This window comes from Theropithecus gelada, chromosome 6 (genome assembly GCF_003255815.1).
Source record: "Theropithecus gelada isolate Dixy chromosome 6, Tgel_1.0, whole genome shotgun sequence".
NCBI lineage: Eukaryota > Metazoa > Chordata > Mammalia > Primates > Cercopithecidae > Theropithecus > Theropithecus gelada.
This window is the reverse complement of record NC_037673.1, coordinates 8914280-8934261: the sequence shown is the minus strand read 5'-3', so window position 1 is coordinate 8934261 and position 19982 is coordinate 8914280. Positions and strand designations below refer to the sequence as shown.

Sequence of the window (19982 nt, the reverse complement as noted above, 5' to 3'; positions counted from 1 at the left end):
CACACACACACACACACACACACACACACACACACACACACACACACCAGCTTGCCCTGCTGCCGGGCCAAGTGACCAGATAGGTCAGGAAGGGAATGGCTTCAGGCTGATGAAAGATACCATCCGCTGGAGAAGAAAGTCTTTTTCTTCCAGAATTTGAAAGGTGAAGCAGATAACCCTTCAGAATCCCTCTGGCCTCTGTTGCAGCTGAGTGAATTAATCCTGGCTGACAGAATTACAAGTGTGGTAAATGCTAACTAGCCTGGCTTCTATACCAAGATGTTTGTTCCTCCACAGGGGAGCCCCGTTCACGCTCTGACTTCGTCCTTTTGGGATGTTTAAGAGACTGTGGCCTTGAGGCCTCTGGAAGCTGTTCCAGGTCACAGCTGCTGCCTACTCCATAGGGGAGGTCAGCAGGTGCTGCTGAGCTCTCTAATTGCCTTCTCCTCTCTCTCCCTCGGCTCCCAGGAACAGCATCGCGGCCTCAGCTGTGTGCATCTTCAACCTGAGCGCCATCGCACAGGCCTTCGCCGGGCCCTTCAAGTACCAAGAGAACTCGCGCTCGGCCTGGCTACCGTATCCGAACCCAAACCCCAACTTCCAGGTAATTTTCGGGGGGCAAAGGGGCACTGTCGACATCCCCCATGAAGAATGCAGAAGCCTTGTGTAGACAGGCCAGGGTAATTTAAACCGCGGTGCGGGCACCATGCCGCTGTCTCCCTCGCTCCTCACGGACAGCCCCACACTCTGCTGGCTAATGTCCATAGACCGAGGCCTTTTGTGAACTGTGGCGCCTGGACCCAAAAAGGGCCTTTTGTCAGCTGTGATGCCTGAGACAGGGCGGAAAAAGGCCAGCATTCTGCAGCACATTAGGAATCCAGGCTTCAATTAGTACTAATGATGCTGGGCTCTGTGTCCTCAGAATCTCTGATCCCTAATGAATGACATTCTAATGAATGGGGTTCAGGGCACAGAGCAGTGGAGACACACAAACAGGATTAGAGCGCTAATTGGCAAATGTGGCGGGATTCCCTGTTGGGAAGGACAGAATGTGATGCAGGCAGCTGAGGAAAGAAAAGGAGGTGGAGGCCGTTCATCTGTTATCACAAAACTGCAGGAGGTTCAAGCTTCCAAGGCTTTGTGAGCCATCCATCTCCCGGAGTTCAGAAGAAGCTGGGACCTAAGGAGATGAAGCAATTTACTCATGTTTGGTGAGCTGGCAGGTGTATTAGTCAGCTTGGACTGCTGTAACAAAACACCACTGACGGGGTAGCTTAAAAAAGACACATGTATTTTCTTACAGTTTTAGAAACTAGACCTTCAAGACAAAAGCGTGAACAGGGTCATTTTCAGGTGTGGGCCCTCTCTTCCTGGCTAACAGGTGGACATCTTGCTGTGTTCTCACATGGTGGAGAGAGAGACACCTTTGGGGTATCTCTTCCTGTTTTGTAAGGGCACCAGCTCCACTGGGCCAGGGCCCCACCCTTATAACCTCACTTACCCTCATTTACTACCATTAAGACCCCATCTGCATATACAGCCACACTGGAGAGTAGGAATTTGAGTGGCTTATAGACATTGGGTCCATAGCTGCAGGCTTCCCTGGAGGGCCTTCTGACAGCTTGCTTAAGATCATCATCATCATCATCATTATCATGGCTGTCAGTTTTAGCACCAGCAAGTCCCAGACCCTGTGCTAGATGGTTCAGATAGATCAGCTTGCACACTGGCGGCAGTGCTGTGGTGGGTAATGCCTTCTCCATGTGCAGGGTAGGACATTGGGCCTGGGGGAGATCACCTGGCCAGGGCCACACAGCCGATTGGTAGCCAAGGGAGGATCCCAACCTCATCCTCAGATGCAAAATCCTAGCCTATTCCAACTAAATGACCATTAGTTACTATTACTAATCAGTGGTAGAAGTGGGTACTGTATCTGGAACTCCCACAATTGGGAGTATGGAAAGGTTCAATGATTTTACACTTTACTTTGATTTTTGCAAGGACCATTCAATTATGGTTGTTTTGAAGGAGTTTTGTGTTTGTTGTTGTCTTTAAGTTTTTGAAGGAGCATGGAATTAAAAATAGGATGGCTGGCTTACATGTCATCTTGCCGTGTGCTGCTTTCCTTGAGCAAATTATGTGCATTTTTATCACATATCTATCTATTATGCATCTTTATTGCATGTTTCCATCAAAAAAAGGGGAGAGGGATAAAAATGCATGCATATAGTTTAGGAGTAAATTTTGATAACACTGATTAATGTGCATTGTTTACTGTATAAAATATTTGATAAATACAATTCTTAGGGGCTGGACACAGAGGCTCACGCCTGTCATCACAGTGCTTTGTGAGGCCAAGGCAGGAGGATCTCCTGAGGCCAGGATTTCGAGCCACGCCTAGGTAACAGAGTGAGACCCTATCTCTACAAAAATAATAATAAAAAAAAATTAACCAGGCATAGGGGCACATACCTATAGTCCTAGCTATCTGGGAATCTGAGGTGGAGGATTGCTTGAGCCCAGGAGTTCAATCAGTGAGCTATAATCCATCCATTGCACTCCAGTCTGGGTGACAGAGCAAGACCCTGTCTCTAAAAATACAAAAATGAATCATTTATTTGGTGCTTTCTACGTATCACATGTTGTGTAAATGCATATTTTGTCTCCTTTTCTCCTCTTACGTACAGGAAATACTACTTTTAAGAAAGTCCTTTGTATAATAAAATCCTGAAGGTTAAATAATTAATAATGCTTACTGTATTTATAACATATTTTCAATACACTGATGTTTTTATTGCAAAAGTCTTTACTGTGAACAGCCTGGCTTAGTAAACTTCGTAGCCCCTTACCACCTCCAGGCAGTGGATAACTTGTAGCCCGTTCATCTGGATACATTTCTAGCACAGAGCAAATCTCATTTCCTAAGGCCAGGAGCGCCTGGTTTTATAATGCCAGTGTCACACTGAAGGGCTTACTCTCATTATGGGATGGAAGCCGGTCCATGTAGCATAATGAATGAAGCATGCAGAAATTGGCATGTGTTTCAGGCAGGAAGCTTGCATTGCTGAGCGTCTCTTCTCTGAGTATTATTTAAGACTCCAGTGGAGCTCAAGTTACAGATTATGGTGGTTCTTTGTATAACTCCTAGTACAAGTATGTAGCAAGTGGTTTCTTTATGTTTACTCTATTTGATAACCACACTGGCAAAGTATCCTCACTGACATTCATGAAACCATCCAGACTGGCATAGAGTGAGAATTCAATTCGAACTAAGGATCCCTCCCCAGACATGTAGAAGAGGCCTTATGTTTGCAATAACCAACAACGGAAAGTGGTTAGATTTTTAAAATTCTTGTTTTTCCTACTGACATTTAGAAGTTTGTGCAGTACTTACATACTAGAAGTAGCTAATTAATCAGAGAAGCAGAAAGTAGATTTGGATTCAGGAAGAAGAATAGGTTAGGAGAGATGGTGCATGATATTTCAACATTTTATATAGAAATCTCAAAACAGTAACAAAATAACAAAAAGTCACTTTTCTCAGACAAAATATGTAAACCACTCTAGGTGGTGCTTCAGAGCCCTGCCCTCTTAGAGACTGCAGTCCTCAAAGTCATCCAGATCCTGACCCTCGGTAAGACACGCGACAATCACTGATGTAAAACGTCACCCAGGCCTAGTGGCACAGCTGAGCTGTGACAGACTCCAGAATTTCCTGTGCAACTTTGACTAGTGTCACTCAGAAAGGATGGAGTTGAAATGGACAAATAGACCCTCAAATGTAGTTAAGTGGATGAAGAGGCAGTTGTTGGAGGAGCAAGTGCAGGGATCTGACCCTGTCCATTAGAACCCTTTGATACGCAAAGCAGGTTTGTTTTGTTTTGTTTTGTTTTTGAGACAGAGTCTTGCTCTGTTGCCCAGGCTGGAGTGCAGTGGTGCGATATCAGCTCACTGCAACCTCCATCTCCTGGGTTCAAGCAGTTCTCTGCCTCAGCCTCCCAAGTAGCTGGGATTACAGGTGCCCACCACCACACCCCGCAAATTTTTGGATTTTTAGTACAGACGGGGTTTCACCATCTTGACCAGGCTGGTGTTGAACTCCTGACCTTGTGATCCACTTGCCTCGGCCTCTCAAAGTGCCAGGATTACAGATGTGAGCCACCACCCCCTGGGCCGCCCAGCATGTTTGCAGCAAGATGCAAGGGAGTGAGTGCACGAAGGGGCTGATTAAATTGGGCACTCCTGCAGGAGGTTAGGTGATTGTGGGCTTGACCACCATGTGCTAGTGTGCTAGAACAAGAATGGATTTGTTGTCCTAGAAACAAGTAAATAAACAGAAGTGCAAATATTTATTATCATTTAAAAAAATAGTAGAATTACTGATGAATTACTTGAAGAGATGTTGACATGAAAACTGGTTGTGGATTGTAGGGCACATGAGAGCTTGGCTGTGCTTTTACTATTTTTATTGTTTTCTTCTTGCATGGTGAACCCAGGGCGTCACACCGTGTCCCACACAGACACAATGGGAGTTCAGCATAAAAGGCAAGGCTAGAAAATTTTCAGGTATTAGAGAGCTCGGTGGGTTGCTTACAATCCAATACATAGGTTCTATAACTCTGAATGCTCTTCCAACTATTTGAAATAGAAGCACTGGGTGGAGTATTCATTATAGCCAGCAGAAAGAAACCAAGAAGCAGTAGAGTATACCTCAAAACCAATTATTGGCAATTCTGGCAGTCACAAATAAGATTGATACATGCGGACATAAAAATAAAGAGGACAAGGCATGGTGAGTGATCCTGCCTCACCCCTGCCACTGAGAACTCCCTGTTAGGTCTCCAATTTCTCTGAGTTCCTTAAGAACAGCAAGAGATTCTCATTTTTATATTATGCCTCCTGGTTTTCATGCTACCATTTTTTTTTTTTTTAAACACTGTACTTACAAAACATGACCTGTGTGCAAACTTCACCCAGAAGGTAGGCAGCTAATTGCCACTGTACTTTAGATATCACCACTGATTTCAGGAATGTAAACCGTCACACGTAACGCCATGCTCAGAACTAGCACTCACCTGCGTAGACATTAGATCAAGCCTAGGAGAGCTCTTTTTCATTTTGCAAAACATGTGTTGACAGGTAAGGACATGTCCCTGACCTCCAAATGTTACTGTTCAATACTGTAATTATATAAGACTTCCTAGCACATTCCCTCACCCCCCAATTACGACTGCTCGCATATTCACTCAGTGTTTCCTTCCCTTCTTTGTTTATACACTCATTTCCCTCTGGTCACTGAAACTCAACAGACCATAGAATTGCTGTCCTGCTCCAAGACCAATGCATTTACCATTCACCATTCACCATGAGTTGAATGGCTTCTCTTTAGTGCCAGGCACATTGTCTTGTTCTTTGGCATTTATAAGGACTTTCAGTTAATTTACAAATGCTTTCCATGGATCATCTCAGCTGGTCTCGCAGTAGCCCTGAGAACTGAGCAGAGTAATTATTTTCCTAGCCGCTGGACAGACAGGTAAAGAGACAGACACTGAGAGGCCAGACCTCACCTCAGACCATGTGGCAGGAGAGTTACCACTCACCTGATTCCGTGTGGCTTGAGAGCTATGAAGCCAGAGTAGCACTCGGGTCACGGCAGGGCGGAGCCCCTCACCTAAACTCACACAGTCTTTGCCTGTGGAACATGGGGTGTCCCTGCAAGGGTGTGATACTAAATTAAGCCTTGGACTGGATGCCTGAAATCCATTTAACTCTCAGATTCTCCTTGTCTACAACCGTCCTATCATTTTATGGCATATGGAGCGTTTTATCAAATGCTGTACAAATATTGTCAGGCTGGGCGCGGTGGCTCAAGCCTGTAATCCCAGCACTTTGGGAGGCCGAGACGGGTGGATCATGAGGTCAGGAGATCGAGACCATCCTGGCTAACATGGTGAAACCCCATCTCTACTAAAAAATACAAAAAACTAGCCGGGCGAGGTGGCGGGCGCCTGTAGTCCCAGCTACTTGGGAGGCTGAGGCAGGAGAATGGCATAAACCCGGGAGGCGGAGCTTGCAGTGAGCTGAGATCCGGCCACTGCACTCCAGCCCGGGCGACAGAGCGAGACTCCGTCTCAAAAAAAAAAAAAAAAAAAAAGTCTACTTTTAAAAAAGCAATTTCCATCGTACACATTTGTACCTCTCACCTGTTATAAAACCTCATATTAGATGTGACATGTTATAAACAGTAGTTTCAGGTGTCATGGGCCTGGAAATTCTTTTCCATCAAACTTACTTATGTGAAGTTCTACTGGGGATCAGTCACCATTTGTACCAGGAATTAAAGTTTATGAAAGACATGAAAAAGGTTGGTAGCAGTTTTCTGATTCTGAGCTTGGCTCTAATAAAGCTGTGCTTTCCTTTCTATCCCTCTTTTTACCTCATCCTTGCCAGAAACAGTCTTATATAACACCTGCCAGCCTCCCCACAGCACAGCTCTGAATTAATTTCCCAGCAACAGGGCTGATTTTCCCCTTGCATATCCCAGATTCATCTCCATGATACTTGCTCTATCTGAAATATCTCTCTTTCCTTCTTCCTTCTTTATTCCTTTCTACTCTCTTCTCCCCCTCCTCTCCTTTCCTTCCTCATTTCCCTCACCTCCTCATTTCCCATTCTTCTTATAAATTTGCCACATTCTTTTCCATATTCCTGGACTCTAAACCTTTTTAAATAATTTCTTCTAATTTGAAATACAAGCTCAAAGCAATAAGGCGAGCACAGTATTTTTGTAGCCCATGTGAACGCTGTTCTGCTTTACAGATTAGAATGACCTAATGCTATCACCTTGAAATCTATGTTTTGCTTACAGACCCCCTGCTACAGTAGAAAAACTAATACATCTATATGAGATTCTTGATTGTTGCATTTTCAATTTGCTACCTGATTGATTAGACAGATACAATAGTATGTGCTTAGCCACGCAGCTTTCAAGTGACTCGACAGAAAAGGAGGAGTTACTATGCATCTACTGTTTGAAGTTAGCAATCACTCCCACTTTCATTTTTTTTAACTTCAGATCAGTTCATTTATGAGGATGTTGGGAGACTCCCAAGATATGAGTTCAAATCTAACATGAAAAGGATGCTAAGGATAGGGGCTGCAGGAAGAATGGAGAAGCAGACATGTTTGCATACTTCAATCATGGATTGTGGCTTACTGGATTTCCAAGTGACTCTCCAGCTAGGATGGCCACAGCCAGCTGTGCGTGTCCAGGCTGCTGGCTCTGGTAACCCGGCCTGTCTTCCCTTGCAGTGTGGCACCGTGGACCAGGGCCTGTACGTGAACCTGACCGAGAGAAATCTGCAGGATGCTCAGAAGTTCATTCTGATGCATGAGGTGGTGCAGCCGGTGACCACAGTGCCCTCCTTCATGGAGGACAACAGCCGCTTTTCCCACGTGGCCGTCGACGTGGTGCAGGGCAGAGAAGCGCTCGTCCACATCATCTATTTGGCCACAGGTAGGAGCTCTGCCCTCCTCTGAGGGGTTTTCTACCATCTTCTGATTTTGTGTTTTAGATTTAGATTCTAAACATGCAATTTCAATTTCAAGCTTTACGTCTGCTGTCTCTTCCTGCAACCAGCAAAACCCGTGATGCCTACTTATCTTCCTCAGCCTCTGTGCCTCTCTTTGGAAATCTCAATTTATTTTCACTACATTAGTTATAACTTTAATTGGAAAGACAATGGCTTGTTTCTTTGCTATTATTCCTCACATATTCATAAAGTAAGTCTTTTCTTGGCAAGACCATTTGAATTTGGATAATTTAAGACAAAGGTATGCTTTGTTGGAAGACATTGCTGGGTGAAATATTATCTTGGGATTGTCATGGTGATTTCTCATTTGTTCAAAAACAGTGCCTTCAGCAAAATATTTGCGTGGATGGTGGTGCATGGCAGTGTTCAAAGAATATGTTTTGGGGCACAAATAATGGAACATTTACAGCAAATATAGGCAGCGATACTTTCAAATTACAAATAACAATTAGATCTCTTCAGTTTCCAAAGAAACTAGAGTGTAGAAGGCATGTTCCATGTCAGTTTATTACACAGAGAGCTCTGAGTGTGTGAGGCCAGCCTTAGGGACCTGGCTCAGCTCTGTGGACTTGTCCCTCTCTTTCCTGCCTTCAGGTCCCCAGACAGAGCCATCTCACGGTGGAGTCTGCCCCTCCCCATTCTTTGTCCAGTATTCTGTATAATTGTCATTTCTCATGGAGCACAATTACTGTTTTTGTTGCTGACAATAATATATTTTTTTGGTGAAAGAACTTCTCAATTCCAAATTACATATTTACCAGTTAGTTGTTTTTTGTTTTTTTGTTTTGTTTTGTTTTTTTCATGAAGTTGCTACTATGTACTGAATCTTTACTATTTGTGGAGTTCATTTGAAGCACTGGGAAGTAAACTGGTGAACACACAGGCATCACCTGCCCTGCTGGACCTTATGTTCTAGTGGGGACAGCAGATACTAAACAGACCGGTCAGTAAGACGCCAGGGAGGTGATGGCGAGCAGACACAGCAGACACGCAGAGAGGGATGTGGCCCCAGGTGCCCAGCAAGCTCCTGCATTTGCTTGTCAGCATCAGTCTCCACTAGGAAGTGATGATGAAGCTGAGCAAGGACTGAGCAGGTGGGGCCAGCTCTGCACCCATAAGGGAAACAATCAATGAGCCAGATGTGGGACTGGCCGGTGGCAGGCAATGCCACTGAGTGGTCAGGTAAGGACAGATGTGACCACTGAGTGAGCAGATGGAGGCCACAGCTACCTCTCAGGGCCAGTTTGTGGGAAGAGGAAGAAGTGGAGAGGAGGAGGAGCACTGGCTGAAGTCAGATGGAACTAGCTGCTTGGGGCATCTCTTCTAGAAGCTTTTCAAGGAAGGGAAGTGGAGGATTGATGAGTTATCTGGAGGGGATGGGAGGAAAAGGAAAGAATTTCATTGATTTTCATTTGTTTTAAGAGAAAAGAAGGAATTACCATTGCACTGTCTTCTTGTTTATGAGACTGCAGACAGTATTGTTTCTGGAATGAAGTATTTATAGAAATCTCAAAAAATAGATCTGGGCACGGTGGCTCACACCTGTAATCCCAGCACTTTGGGAGGCCAAAACAGAAGGATCACTTTAGGCTAGAAGGTTGAGACCCGCATGGGCAAAATAGTGGCACTGCACATCTACAAACATTTTTAAAATTAGGCAGGTATGGTGGTGCACACCTGCAGTCCCAGCTACTCTGGGGGTGATTTGGGAGGATTGCTTGAGCCTAGGAATTTGAGGCTGCAATGAGCTAGGATTGCACCATTGTACTCCAGCCTGGGCAGCAGAGTAAGATGCTGTCTCAAAAAGGGGGGAAAAAATGAAAGCTCAAGACCTTCAACAAAGAGGCAGCCTGAGCTGAGCTTCCTTCTCTGCATCCCTGTCCTGTCACTTCAGTCTGCAGAAAAGCAGATGGAATAGAAGGCATCCCAGCAGGCGCAAAAGGACATGTGCCACAAAGTTACTTTGCTTGGAAAAAAAGGGAGAGCAATGTAAATAAAGTAAGTACCCAGAGTTGAAATGATGAAAGAGACAAAATGAGATGAAAAGGAAGTTCACAGAGATGAGGGAATAAATAGATCAAAATGATGCTCTGTTCTACTACAAGAGTAATAATTAAACTAGAAACTTCATAGAAACAAAAACACACCTAAAGCTTAGACAGAGAGTAAGTGTTTTCAGTGATTAAGGTGGAACATGTAGAAATAAAAGATAAGGTTTTAAATATGAAGGACTCACAAAGACCGTGGAACACACAGAGTGATTGGTGTCTTTGAACAAACGAACGCTGTCTGTGGAGCTAAAAACTTGTGCCCGAAGACACTATCGAAGAAAACTACCCTGAAATAAAGGAAGAATTGAGTCTGCAGATTTCAAAACATACTGTATTTGTGCAATATTAATTCAGAATAAATGAACACTAGCCATGTAAGTTTTTGATTTCCAAGAATACAGAAATAATTATTTAGGTATTGAGGAGAAAAAAAAAGTAACCAAAAATGAAAAACAGTCACATGATCTCAGGATAGTCTGCAGCTGTATAAATCTGTGAAACATGGTTATACAAAATTCTGAGAAAAAGAAAATGTGAATTGAGCATATTAGACTCACCCAGGAATAAAAAAAAAGCAGACACTCTCAAAAATGAAAATCTCAAGGAATAGAAAACCAAAAATCTCTTTTACAAACACAAAATAAGACTAACTCGGGGCTAAATTCAGCCAAATGATGTGAGAATGTTTGAGAAAGAAAGGAAAACCCAAATAGGGGAACCCTCAATACCAGATTTCAAGTAGAACAATATATGCACACGTTAGAGGAAAATAAATGCAACTCAAGAATGTTATTCTAGGGTAATCTTTCCATAAAAAATAAAGGTACATGGAAAATTTAGGGATCATGTGTCTGTGATTCCTACTTCAAAAACAGAAAACCTTGGCTGCTAGCCAAAGAAGCAAATCAGAACGAAAACCTCAGGAAAGACATTGTGGAAAGAGGGTGAGTGAGGTGTTGGGGACCCATTTTACTACCTGAGGAAGAAGCAATAAGATGTCACCTGAACCAAGACTCTGGGGTGCAGTGGAGCATAAGGAGCTCAGATAACAGAGAAGGACTGCTGATTGGTCAGGTCATCAGTTCAACAGCAGGTTCTTTCAGCCTTACTTGACCCTGAACCCTCAGCCATATGCTGCTTCAGCTACCACCATGGCTGACAGATTCCTGTGCAGGACCAGGAGGTTCTTCCAGTTGATGCTGAGCAGCTGGTGGTCAGGTGTCTGTGGCGCTTTTGCTACACCTGGGCTTGGATGAGATCCCACTCTTCTGGGAGTGGGATATGGCTTCTCAAGCAGGTGCTGGAAGAGCTGGTAGCTGCAGCCCAGAAGTGCAGGAGGATGAACTCTCCGTGAAGCAAGCCTCACCCAGAGGGATATGGGGTATGAGCAAAAGGCAACTGGTGAATTCCCCTTCCATTTTCACCTCCAGGCGACTGTCCAAGGGCAGGCTCCTCATGTAGCCAAGCAAATGTCTCTTTCTGTTTCATCATAAAGGAAGAGCCCCTTGGTAACAAATCATGTAGCATCACTCCCTGCTCTTTCCTGCTCCATATTCCTTTCCCTCACCACACAGCCCTGGGATTGCACCCCCAGTAATGCATTAGCACCGAATCCTTGAATCCTTTGCTCTGTTTTCTAGGCAACCACAGTAAGGGATCCAACAATGCCTGGAGTTCATTCAACCCTGTAGAGTTTCAGGGCTCCAGATGCAGGCAGGGATAGCTAATATGTGCCTTCTAGCTATGTTTAAAATTTCAGATTTTAATCTAAGCATAATTACAATTACTGAAAGTTCTGTAAAGAAAAGAAGTTACATGATATGAGGCATGTTTTCAAAGATTACTATCTATAAATCCTGGAGAATGAATCAGAGGGTAACAAAAAGGGTAGAAGGAGGGTAAAATTTGGGGTAAAATTTCTTTCTATACTAACAGTACTGTATTGCTACAGGATCTGCCATTGTATAAAAATAAGCAGGCATTCTAGATGTCATTGCATTGTAACTGAGTGAGGGAGAATAGGCTGGGGTCAAGGCTATTGAAGTCATCAAGGTGGCCTAGGAGGAGGTGAGCATGGCAGGCTCAGAAGATAGGCAGGTGTCACCCTCAAGGAAGCAAACATTACTTCTTAGGGGGACAAAAAATCTTATTTTTGTTCAAACAGACATGCACTATACAAGCAAATATACAGTACAGAATATCTGTAGTAAAATTTCATGGGTGAGGGGACAATCAGGAAAAACATGTGAGAAGTCTTCTTGTAGGAGTGGTAATGGAATACCTATCAGTTTGAGAAATGCTGCTCTTGGTTAATTTCTTGAAGAGAAGCTGACAGATGCAGCAGGTGTTTTGGAGGAGTGGGAGAATGGGTGCAATTAAGAATGACTCCTGGCCGGGCGCCGTGGCTCACGCCTGTCTTCCCAGCACTTTGGGAGGCCAAGGTGGACGAATCACGAGGTCAGGAGATCGAGCCATCCTGGCTAATACGGTGAAACCCCGTCTCTACTAAAAAATACAAAAAATTAGCTGGGCATGGTGAAAAGAAGACACTGGAGTTTTTGTGCCAAAATTCACTGGAGAGGGTTCAGCAATGGACAAGATAGACAGACGCCCTGATCTCAGGAAGCGTATATTTTGGAGGGGGACAGAAGCAATAAAACAAGCAGTTACATTAAATGTTACATAGGAAAAAATGAAACAGGAAGATGGGATGGGGGAGGCAGAGCTTTCAGTGTTAAGAAGAAACATGCAATGTGAGGAGAGAAACAGGTCCATTAAAGTTGGAAGTTGTGCTGTTTTTCATGGGAAGTTGGGGTGGAGGGAGATTGGGGCGAGTTGAGGAAATCTATCCCATCTAGACAACTTCTTAATAGATGAGTGACTCTAAGGCTGGGAGTGAGGTGGGGCAGGGGGTTGGGGGAGACAGCAGAATGGAGGACCATGGGGGATTGGCAAGGGCACTTTACCTGTGGGTGTCAGCAGCCAGTTCTGCACCTGTCACGGGGCAATGCATCTGTCAATGTTTCTAGTCTCCCCTCTCCATCTCCACATGCTCACTATCGCATCCCTTCCGGACCTCAGAGCAAAGTCTTTCTATCCATCCCATCCCCAGTCTTCCAAGATGCAGACGTAGAACCTGGGCTGAGAGGCCAAGCGGAAGGAGAGGACTTGGCTGAGGGGATGAGTTAGGCCCCAAAATAAAGCACCAAAGGGAACCAAGAGAGGGTATGAGCTGGGGAAGGAGGCGTGACTGTGTGTGTGTGTTTGGTGGGATGCCGGGGGTCTGCCAATTGAGAAAAACCAGCCACCGGACAGGTGAGAAAGGAAACAACAGAAGAATTTCTAAGGACAACACCTGAAATCCATGCCGTTCAGTGCTTTTGAAAGGTATTGATACCAGGTAAAGATGGAATTCCACCTGTAAAGACTTTGGAGTTGTGGTACATGCGATTTTGACTGTTTTCAGTATAGGTTAGCTCCTGTGAACCTATGAATCTGGCTTTTAAAAGTTGACTACTGCCAATGGACATCATCTCACTAAGGAGGAAGAATGAGGGAGTAAGAAAGAGGGGTCCCCAAGTTGGGGAGGTTCTGAGGTGCACAAGGGGTGGGGGCAGGGATCAGAATAACCCCAGGGAAAAAAGAAGAGATGCTCTGATGTACCTGAGGGCCCGAGACTCATGCCTGTCACCTTCACTTAGCTTTGCCCTGAGCACCAGGGAGGAAATGTAACCAGGGACCTCCCCTGTTCCCGCTCTTCCCTTCCAAACTCATTTTAAGTACAGAAGAGTGCCTTTTTATGGTTGCTTTCTACGAATCATTTTTAAAGTCAGGAGATCAATATGACTTCCCAAATGAACTTGTAGAAAAGACAAAGAAACAATGTTCTATATACTCTAGAAGTTTCTTCTGCAAGAGTGACAGTGGCCAACTAACTCAGCAAATGAGGAAATTCTGTTTCTAACTTTCTTAACTCCCTTCATTTTTTTTTTTTTCTAGCATCTAATGTCCAAGGCTTTCAAGTCCCTTTCTAAAAAAAGTAAGGCGAGGCTAAGTGAGGAACAGACCTCGACATTCCCTTTGAACAACATACATAAGACTTTAGAGACCCCAAGGATATCCATCTGGGTACCAAAAATTAAGTTAATACATTTACGGTTGCCACCACTCCTAAGAATTATCTCACTCAATGTTTCTAAGCAATTTGCAACTATCTAAGTGTCAGGAACAAGTATTAACTTGTGAAAAATTATGTTAGATTTTTTTTTTTTTAACATTCACTCCAAATTCAGTCCTTCTCACCAGAAATTATAAATCCAAACTGAGTGTGGACTTGCATTACGTGTGCTTCTTTATGTAAGGGGCTCCCATCAACTGAAGGGGGTACATTGTAGAGTCTGAGTGCTTATTTGGTAAAATTTAATGAATTTTTTATTTATTGATGGAATAATTACTGCAAGTAATAGCAACTCAATTGCCTGGTGGTGTGGGTTAAACTGTGTTCCCAAAGAAGGTATGTTGAAATTTGTAACCCTTCAGTACCCTATTTGACCTTATTTGCAAACAGGGCCTTTGAGCATGTAATTAGTTAAGTCGAGATGAAGTGATGCTGGAGTACAGTGGACCTCTAATCCAATATGCCTGGTGTGCTTGTGAGATGAGAAAAGAGGCAAGCCAGGAGAATGCCATGTGACAACATAGGCAGAGACTGGAGTGCACACATGCAAGCCAAGGAACACCCAGAATGGACAGCTGGCATCAGAAACTAGGATGAGTGAAGAATTCCACCCAAATTCTTAAGGAAGCATGGCTCTCCTGATACCTTGATTTGAGACTTCCAGCATCCAGAACTGTGAGCCAATACATTTCTGCTGCTTTAAACCCACCAGAATTGTGGTACTTTCTTGCAGCAGCCCTAGGTTACCAATATACCTGTGTAGACTTTGCCACACTGCATCTGCTCTTACAGTCAAATTTAAAGAGTAGCCTGGCTTTCTCTGCTGCCTGACGCTGTTCAGTATCCCGAACTCCATGAACACAATTAGTTCTTTAGTATGAGTTTGTGTTAGGCCCAATTAAAATGAAAATATACTGTTGAATATAATTTAATATATGCCAAACCACCTAAAATGCTATAACAACAACTAATTGTTTTGTTTGATTAAATGTGGGAGCATTAGTTCTTGTATTTTAATGTGTTTCGCTTTTAAACATGTTTTCTGAATATTTTTAGTAGCTGATGCCTGGTCTCCCAACCACAAAATAATATGAAGTTATAAGCTATGAATTAGTCAATTTCCCAATATGTTCTAAATAGGATGCAACCAACTTCATCTTCATGGAGCAATTTTCCTGTTCTCTTCGTGGCCTCCTGCTTCCTCTCCACCTCGCTTTGCTTTGGACCCACCTGAAGCAGATGATCTTTCTCTCAGGTTTCACATGATTAGTATTGATTGAAAGTTGCCCTCAGTAGTAAAGATTGTGGTCTGTGGACAGCCAATACATAAGTAAATAAAATTGTTTTTCCTTACCTCTTTTGATACAGATCCTACCTGATACAAATTTTTGATATAACTCCTTTCGGTTTAATGGCAGTGGCTAGGAGATGAAGCACAGTGGACTCCTGTTCCCAAACCTGCTGTCCTCCTGCTTATACAAAAACCCAGTTAGGGTAGTATTGTTTCTATCTGAGATGATGGTATTATATAACTACAAGGATTTTTTATAATCTTGATTCAGTGCCCCAGGTTTTCTTATTTTTGCCAAGTCTAATCTCTACTTCTACAGAGGGATATTCGAAACATTTTCTACATCAAAGCTTCACGAGACAAGTCTAACGTAGAACACAAGTTACTGGAGTATATAATGTAGATATATGCTTAGGAATTTTTAACAGCTATTTACCCTGGAAAATTCAGTTATGAGAAGACCCACTTGACTGTTAATTTGATGATGAATCGGCCAGTGTTTTTACAAAGGACTTTTCTAGTTGATGGTGAGCACATAGGTCTTTATAGGTACTAACAGCTTTCAATGAAACGGCTCCTCCATCTTCACCCATATTATTTGTTGTGGTAAAACATATTTTACAATCATTACCAACACTTTTAAACTATTATCCATACAGAATGCTGGCATGTCTTAAAAGAGAACTTATCTGGCCGGCGCAGTGGCTCACGCCTGTAATCCTAACACTTAGGAGGCTGAGGCAGGCGGATCACGAGATCAGGAGTTCAAGACCAGTCTAGCAAACATGGTGAAGCCTTGTCTCTACTAAAAATATAAAAATTAGCCGGTTGTGGAGGTGCGTGCCTGTAATCTCAGCTACTCAGGAAGCTGAGGTAGGAGAATCACTTGACCCGGGGAGATGGAGGTTGCAGTGGCCCAAGGATGCACCATTGCACTCCAGCCTGGGTTACAAAGCTAGGCTCCATCTCAAAAAGAAAAAAAAAAAAAGTATCCATTTTTTCCACCACTCTGGAGCTCACTTTGGTAAGATCCAAGTGTGCAAGCTGAATATAGTTGAAAGTGTTTCCTGTGTTCAATATAGTCTGATGAGAATATTTTTAAACAAATATTTAAAAGAGCAGATTCTGCTGGTGATTTAACTTGGATAATGAGGTTCTCGGTAGTTTTTTAAAAATTATTTTCTCCGTAACGAGCATTTACCAAATAAATTTTTTTTTGAGGAATAAATCCATGTTCTGTCACCGTGAGATATCAATTTTGTTAGTTTTGAATGAGGCAGGCTGAAGGTTTCAATTTATCTGATTTGTTGTCATGTAAATTCCAATTTATTATAAGTTCTGCCAAGGTGTTTATGGATACCAGAGATAGAACTAAAATTATACTGATAAATATGTAAAAATTAAGTCTTCGCAAGCCAATCCATTTCATCTGTTGGATGGTGATTTTTGACATGTGTCCTTGTGTGCCCATTTCCAATATCCTCATGCTTAATTTTAGAGTTCTAACAGGGTGCTAAGGCTGAGTTCAAAATCAAAATCCACTTAACCCTAGTAACCTGTGAGATGCAGGATGTCTTTTAGGGTCACCTGACAGCAGCCCAGGCCTGCATCTCCTAGGAATGTCCTGGGATGCCCAAGTTTGGGAAGAGACAATGGAGATGAGCCTTGGCAGCTTCTCAGGACCTGCATGGGTCTCACCATGGTTGTGAACAAAGACAAACAATTCAATCTTCAACAAAGACCAGGTCAAAGCACTGACTTCAGAAAATGCATATTGACAGAAGATACATGTATATTTACACCAGAATGAAGCCCTCCAAATGTTCAGATGAGGGTATTTCAGGAACACAACCTGCCCTCATAGAACCTCAGGCATATTGGGATAGAGTCAACATCACTGGTTCCCATAGTTTTGTCTTACAGCTGCAATTAAAAGAACATCTTAAATGACTCCATCATTTAAAGCACTCATCTTGTCCTCTGCCTTCATTTTCTGTAACCTGCACCCTGAACTCAGTTCTGTGGGGTAACCAGGTTCCCAAGAGACTTCAGCTTATAACTGCCCCAGTTTTCTGGTTTCTAAGTGACTGTGCATCTAGCCAAATAGGAAGAATTTAAGTGCTATCACTCCAATGAATCAACTGTGATCGCTGCTGCTCCTGCTCCTCTGAGTCTGTTGATGGGATTAATTCTGTTGCCTTGCTGGAGCAGTCCAGTTACAGTGGCACCCACATGCTGGGTAAGCATGGTCTTTATCGTTGTCCCTACCTGATAAATCTATTCAAATTCTACCTAATTTCAATTAGGTTCTTTTGGCAGTGAGGAAATCCTTGGGTTATTTTAAGCAATGGGGTATGTTTTAAGGATACATGTTTTTGCTGCCCCATCAGTGGTCACCCATCTATGCATTCCTTAACTCACATTCCTGAGAGGGAGAGTCTGACCTGACTACCACATCACCATTATCCTGCATGTGCCACATGCTACAGGCTAGGCCCCTGCTGAGGCTGCTGGTCAACTGGCAGAGTGGGCATCCTTGGGTGAGGAACCCACCTCTGACACCATCAGCTTTGGGAACAGGAACTAGGTTACCTATGCCAGAACTGGAGCCCCTTTTTTCAAAAAGAGCAGGACAGCTAACCTCAGAGGGGACCCTGGGGTTCACACACAGTTCAATAAGGTGTTAAATAGGGTATTCAGAGGAGGTGTTATTCTTGTATTGTTGTACAACATATTATCATATTCTTAGCAATTTTGAGCATCATACACTTATTAGCTGACAATTTCCATGGGTCAGGACCCCAGGCACTGCTTAGCTGGGTCCTCTGTTCAGGATTTCACTAGGCTGCAATCAGGATGCCAGCTAGGGCTGCAGTCTCATCTGAAGGCTTGACTAGCGAGGAGTCAGCTTCCAAGCTTATTCAGTTAATTAACAAAGTTTATTTCCTCATGGTGTTGACAGAGGGCCCTAGGTTTTTCCTGGCTGTTGGCGGAGTTTACTTTCACATCCTAAGACCACCTGCAGCTTTCCGCCCATATCCTTCTTCAATGTGGCCACTTACTCTATGCAACTGGCAAGGAGAGCCTCTCTTCTCAGAGAGGCCCTTTAGGGTTTTTCACCTGATTAACTCAGGCTCATCCAAGATGACCCAGCTTTTGATTAACTTAAAATTAACTTATTTGTAATCTAACTTTTATCTGCAGGATCCCTTCACTGTTGCCATGTCATGCTATCTAATCACAGGAGTGACACACTGTCATATTCATAGGTCTGGTCAACATTCACCAGAGAGGACTACACAGAACATGAACACTAGGGGTTGGGAATGGTAGGGACTGTTTCAGGAATCTGCCTATGGTAGGAGGTCTATTAGATGTCCTCTATCTTACAGATACCACCTGTTAGTCTCACCCCCAAAAAACCCTCTAAATATATTTTAATTTTGAAAGTTTAAAATTAAATGTAAAATGGATTTCCTTGGAGCCAACAGGTAGGACTACAATTACGAGGGCTCTTCCTATTTAAAGGGAGAAATTGTTCTTCTGGTTTGTGCTGCCTGAGTAATTACACTGGTTGTTTGCTCTACATCTAGTTATCCAAACCTGGCTGAAGTGCTTTCAGTGGAGTTATTTTCCATTTTCACAAATGCTCCATGAGCAAATGTCTAAATGAAAAAGAAAAATTCTGGAATGTAGAAGAGAAGGACAAGAGGAAGATGCCATATAGTGTATGGCATTCAAAGAGTAATTTCCTGCTAACCGAAACCAAGTGAGCGAACACACGAAACCCCTACCTGTCAGCGTTAAATGTGTAAAGGCCACCGCCATCTCTGCTTGCACCCCTCTAGCCATCTCTGCACTTTCCTTCTTCCTTTTATTTGTACTGCCAGTGGGATGTGTGTTCATTTTCTAACTGGGGGCAGAAACATGTGCCGAACTGGAGGCAGAAATAGAGGCAGTGAGGTGACTGCATCTCTGTCCCAGGGTGTGCTGCGTCCCTGACACCCAGTTATTCAAGGACCACTGAGAGGATTTCAGGAATCCTGCAAGAAAAGAGTATCCACTGCTTGGGAGTAACTTGACCCTCCACGAACACACAGGAACCTGATGACCTTTGCAATTCCTTTGGAGATGCAGAGAGCAGGATTGTAGAACTCTCCCACACCTCCACTTGCTGCTGAGTATTAGAAGAGTATATAAAATTGCTGTCACCTGGCCCACCATAGTCATTCTCTAAGCTGTGAAATCAGAAAACAAAATTCTTCCTAGAACCGTAAAATCTGGAATAATTTGATTCTGCTGTGATGTGTTCACAGATGGAATCTTTGCTCAGGGAGACCTCTCTGACTCCACGCTCAGATCACCACAGAGCTGTCGTCTCTCACCCCTTCAAAGGTCTGCAGCGTAAAGCTTCCTATTATGATGTAGTCTAACATGAAGGACATGGTAACAGAGACTTTCTGAAGGAGCGAGGTTGCTTGGGCTGTATTTACTGGTGCAAAGTGGAACCACAGCTAATCACAGAAGTCAAATTCCTTATAGGATTTTTTTTTCTGCCTTGATTTTGAGTGTCTGATGTTTTTATTCTCGATCTAAGCACATCCTGTCATCCTTGTTAACTTGTATAGATGCCCCTGCCTGGCAATGATGACCAGCCATTACTAAACATATTTAGGCCTTGACCTCTGTAATTAAATTCTAAAACAGACAGCAGTGCATGCTGAAGGACATGGAAGGAATGGGTGCATCCTCCAATGCGAGATAAAATAGCGGTAACAATGGTGTTACAGACGAACTTTCCTCCAGGAGTTGTTACACAGCAGAGTGACTGGAAGAAAAGGTACCTAACCACATCTTTTCAAAAAAGCCTT

General features: G+C 43.4%; 1 protein-coding gene across 1 annotated transcript in view; it reads left to right on the top strand.

Annotated features, from left to right (window-relative positions):
• Nucleotides 1–19982, top strand: part of SEMA5A (semaphorin 5A) — a 517335-nt gene that overhangs the window by 338773 nt on the left and 158580 nt on the right. The window contains exons 10-11 of the mRNA XM_025388084.1: nt 469–604; nt 7312–7516. Coding sequence (XP_025243869.1) covers nt 469–604; nt 7312–7516 — 341 coding nt within the window. The remainder of the gene's footprint in view (nt 1–468; nt 605–7311; nt 7517–19982) is intronic.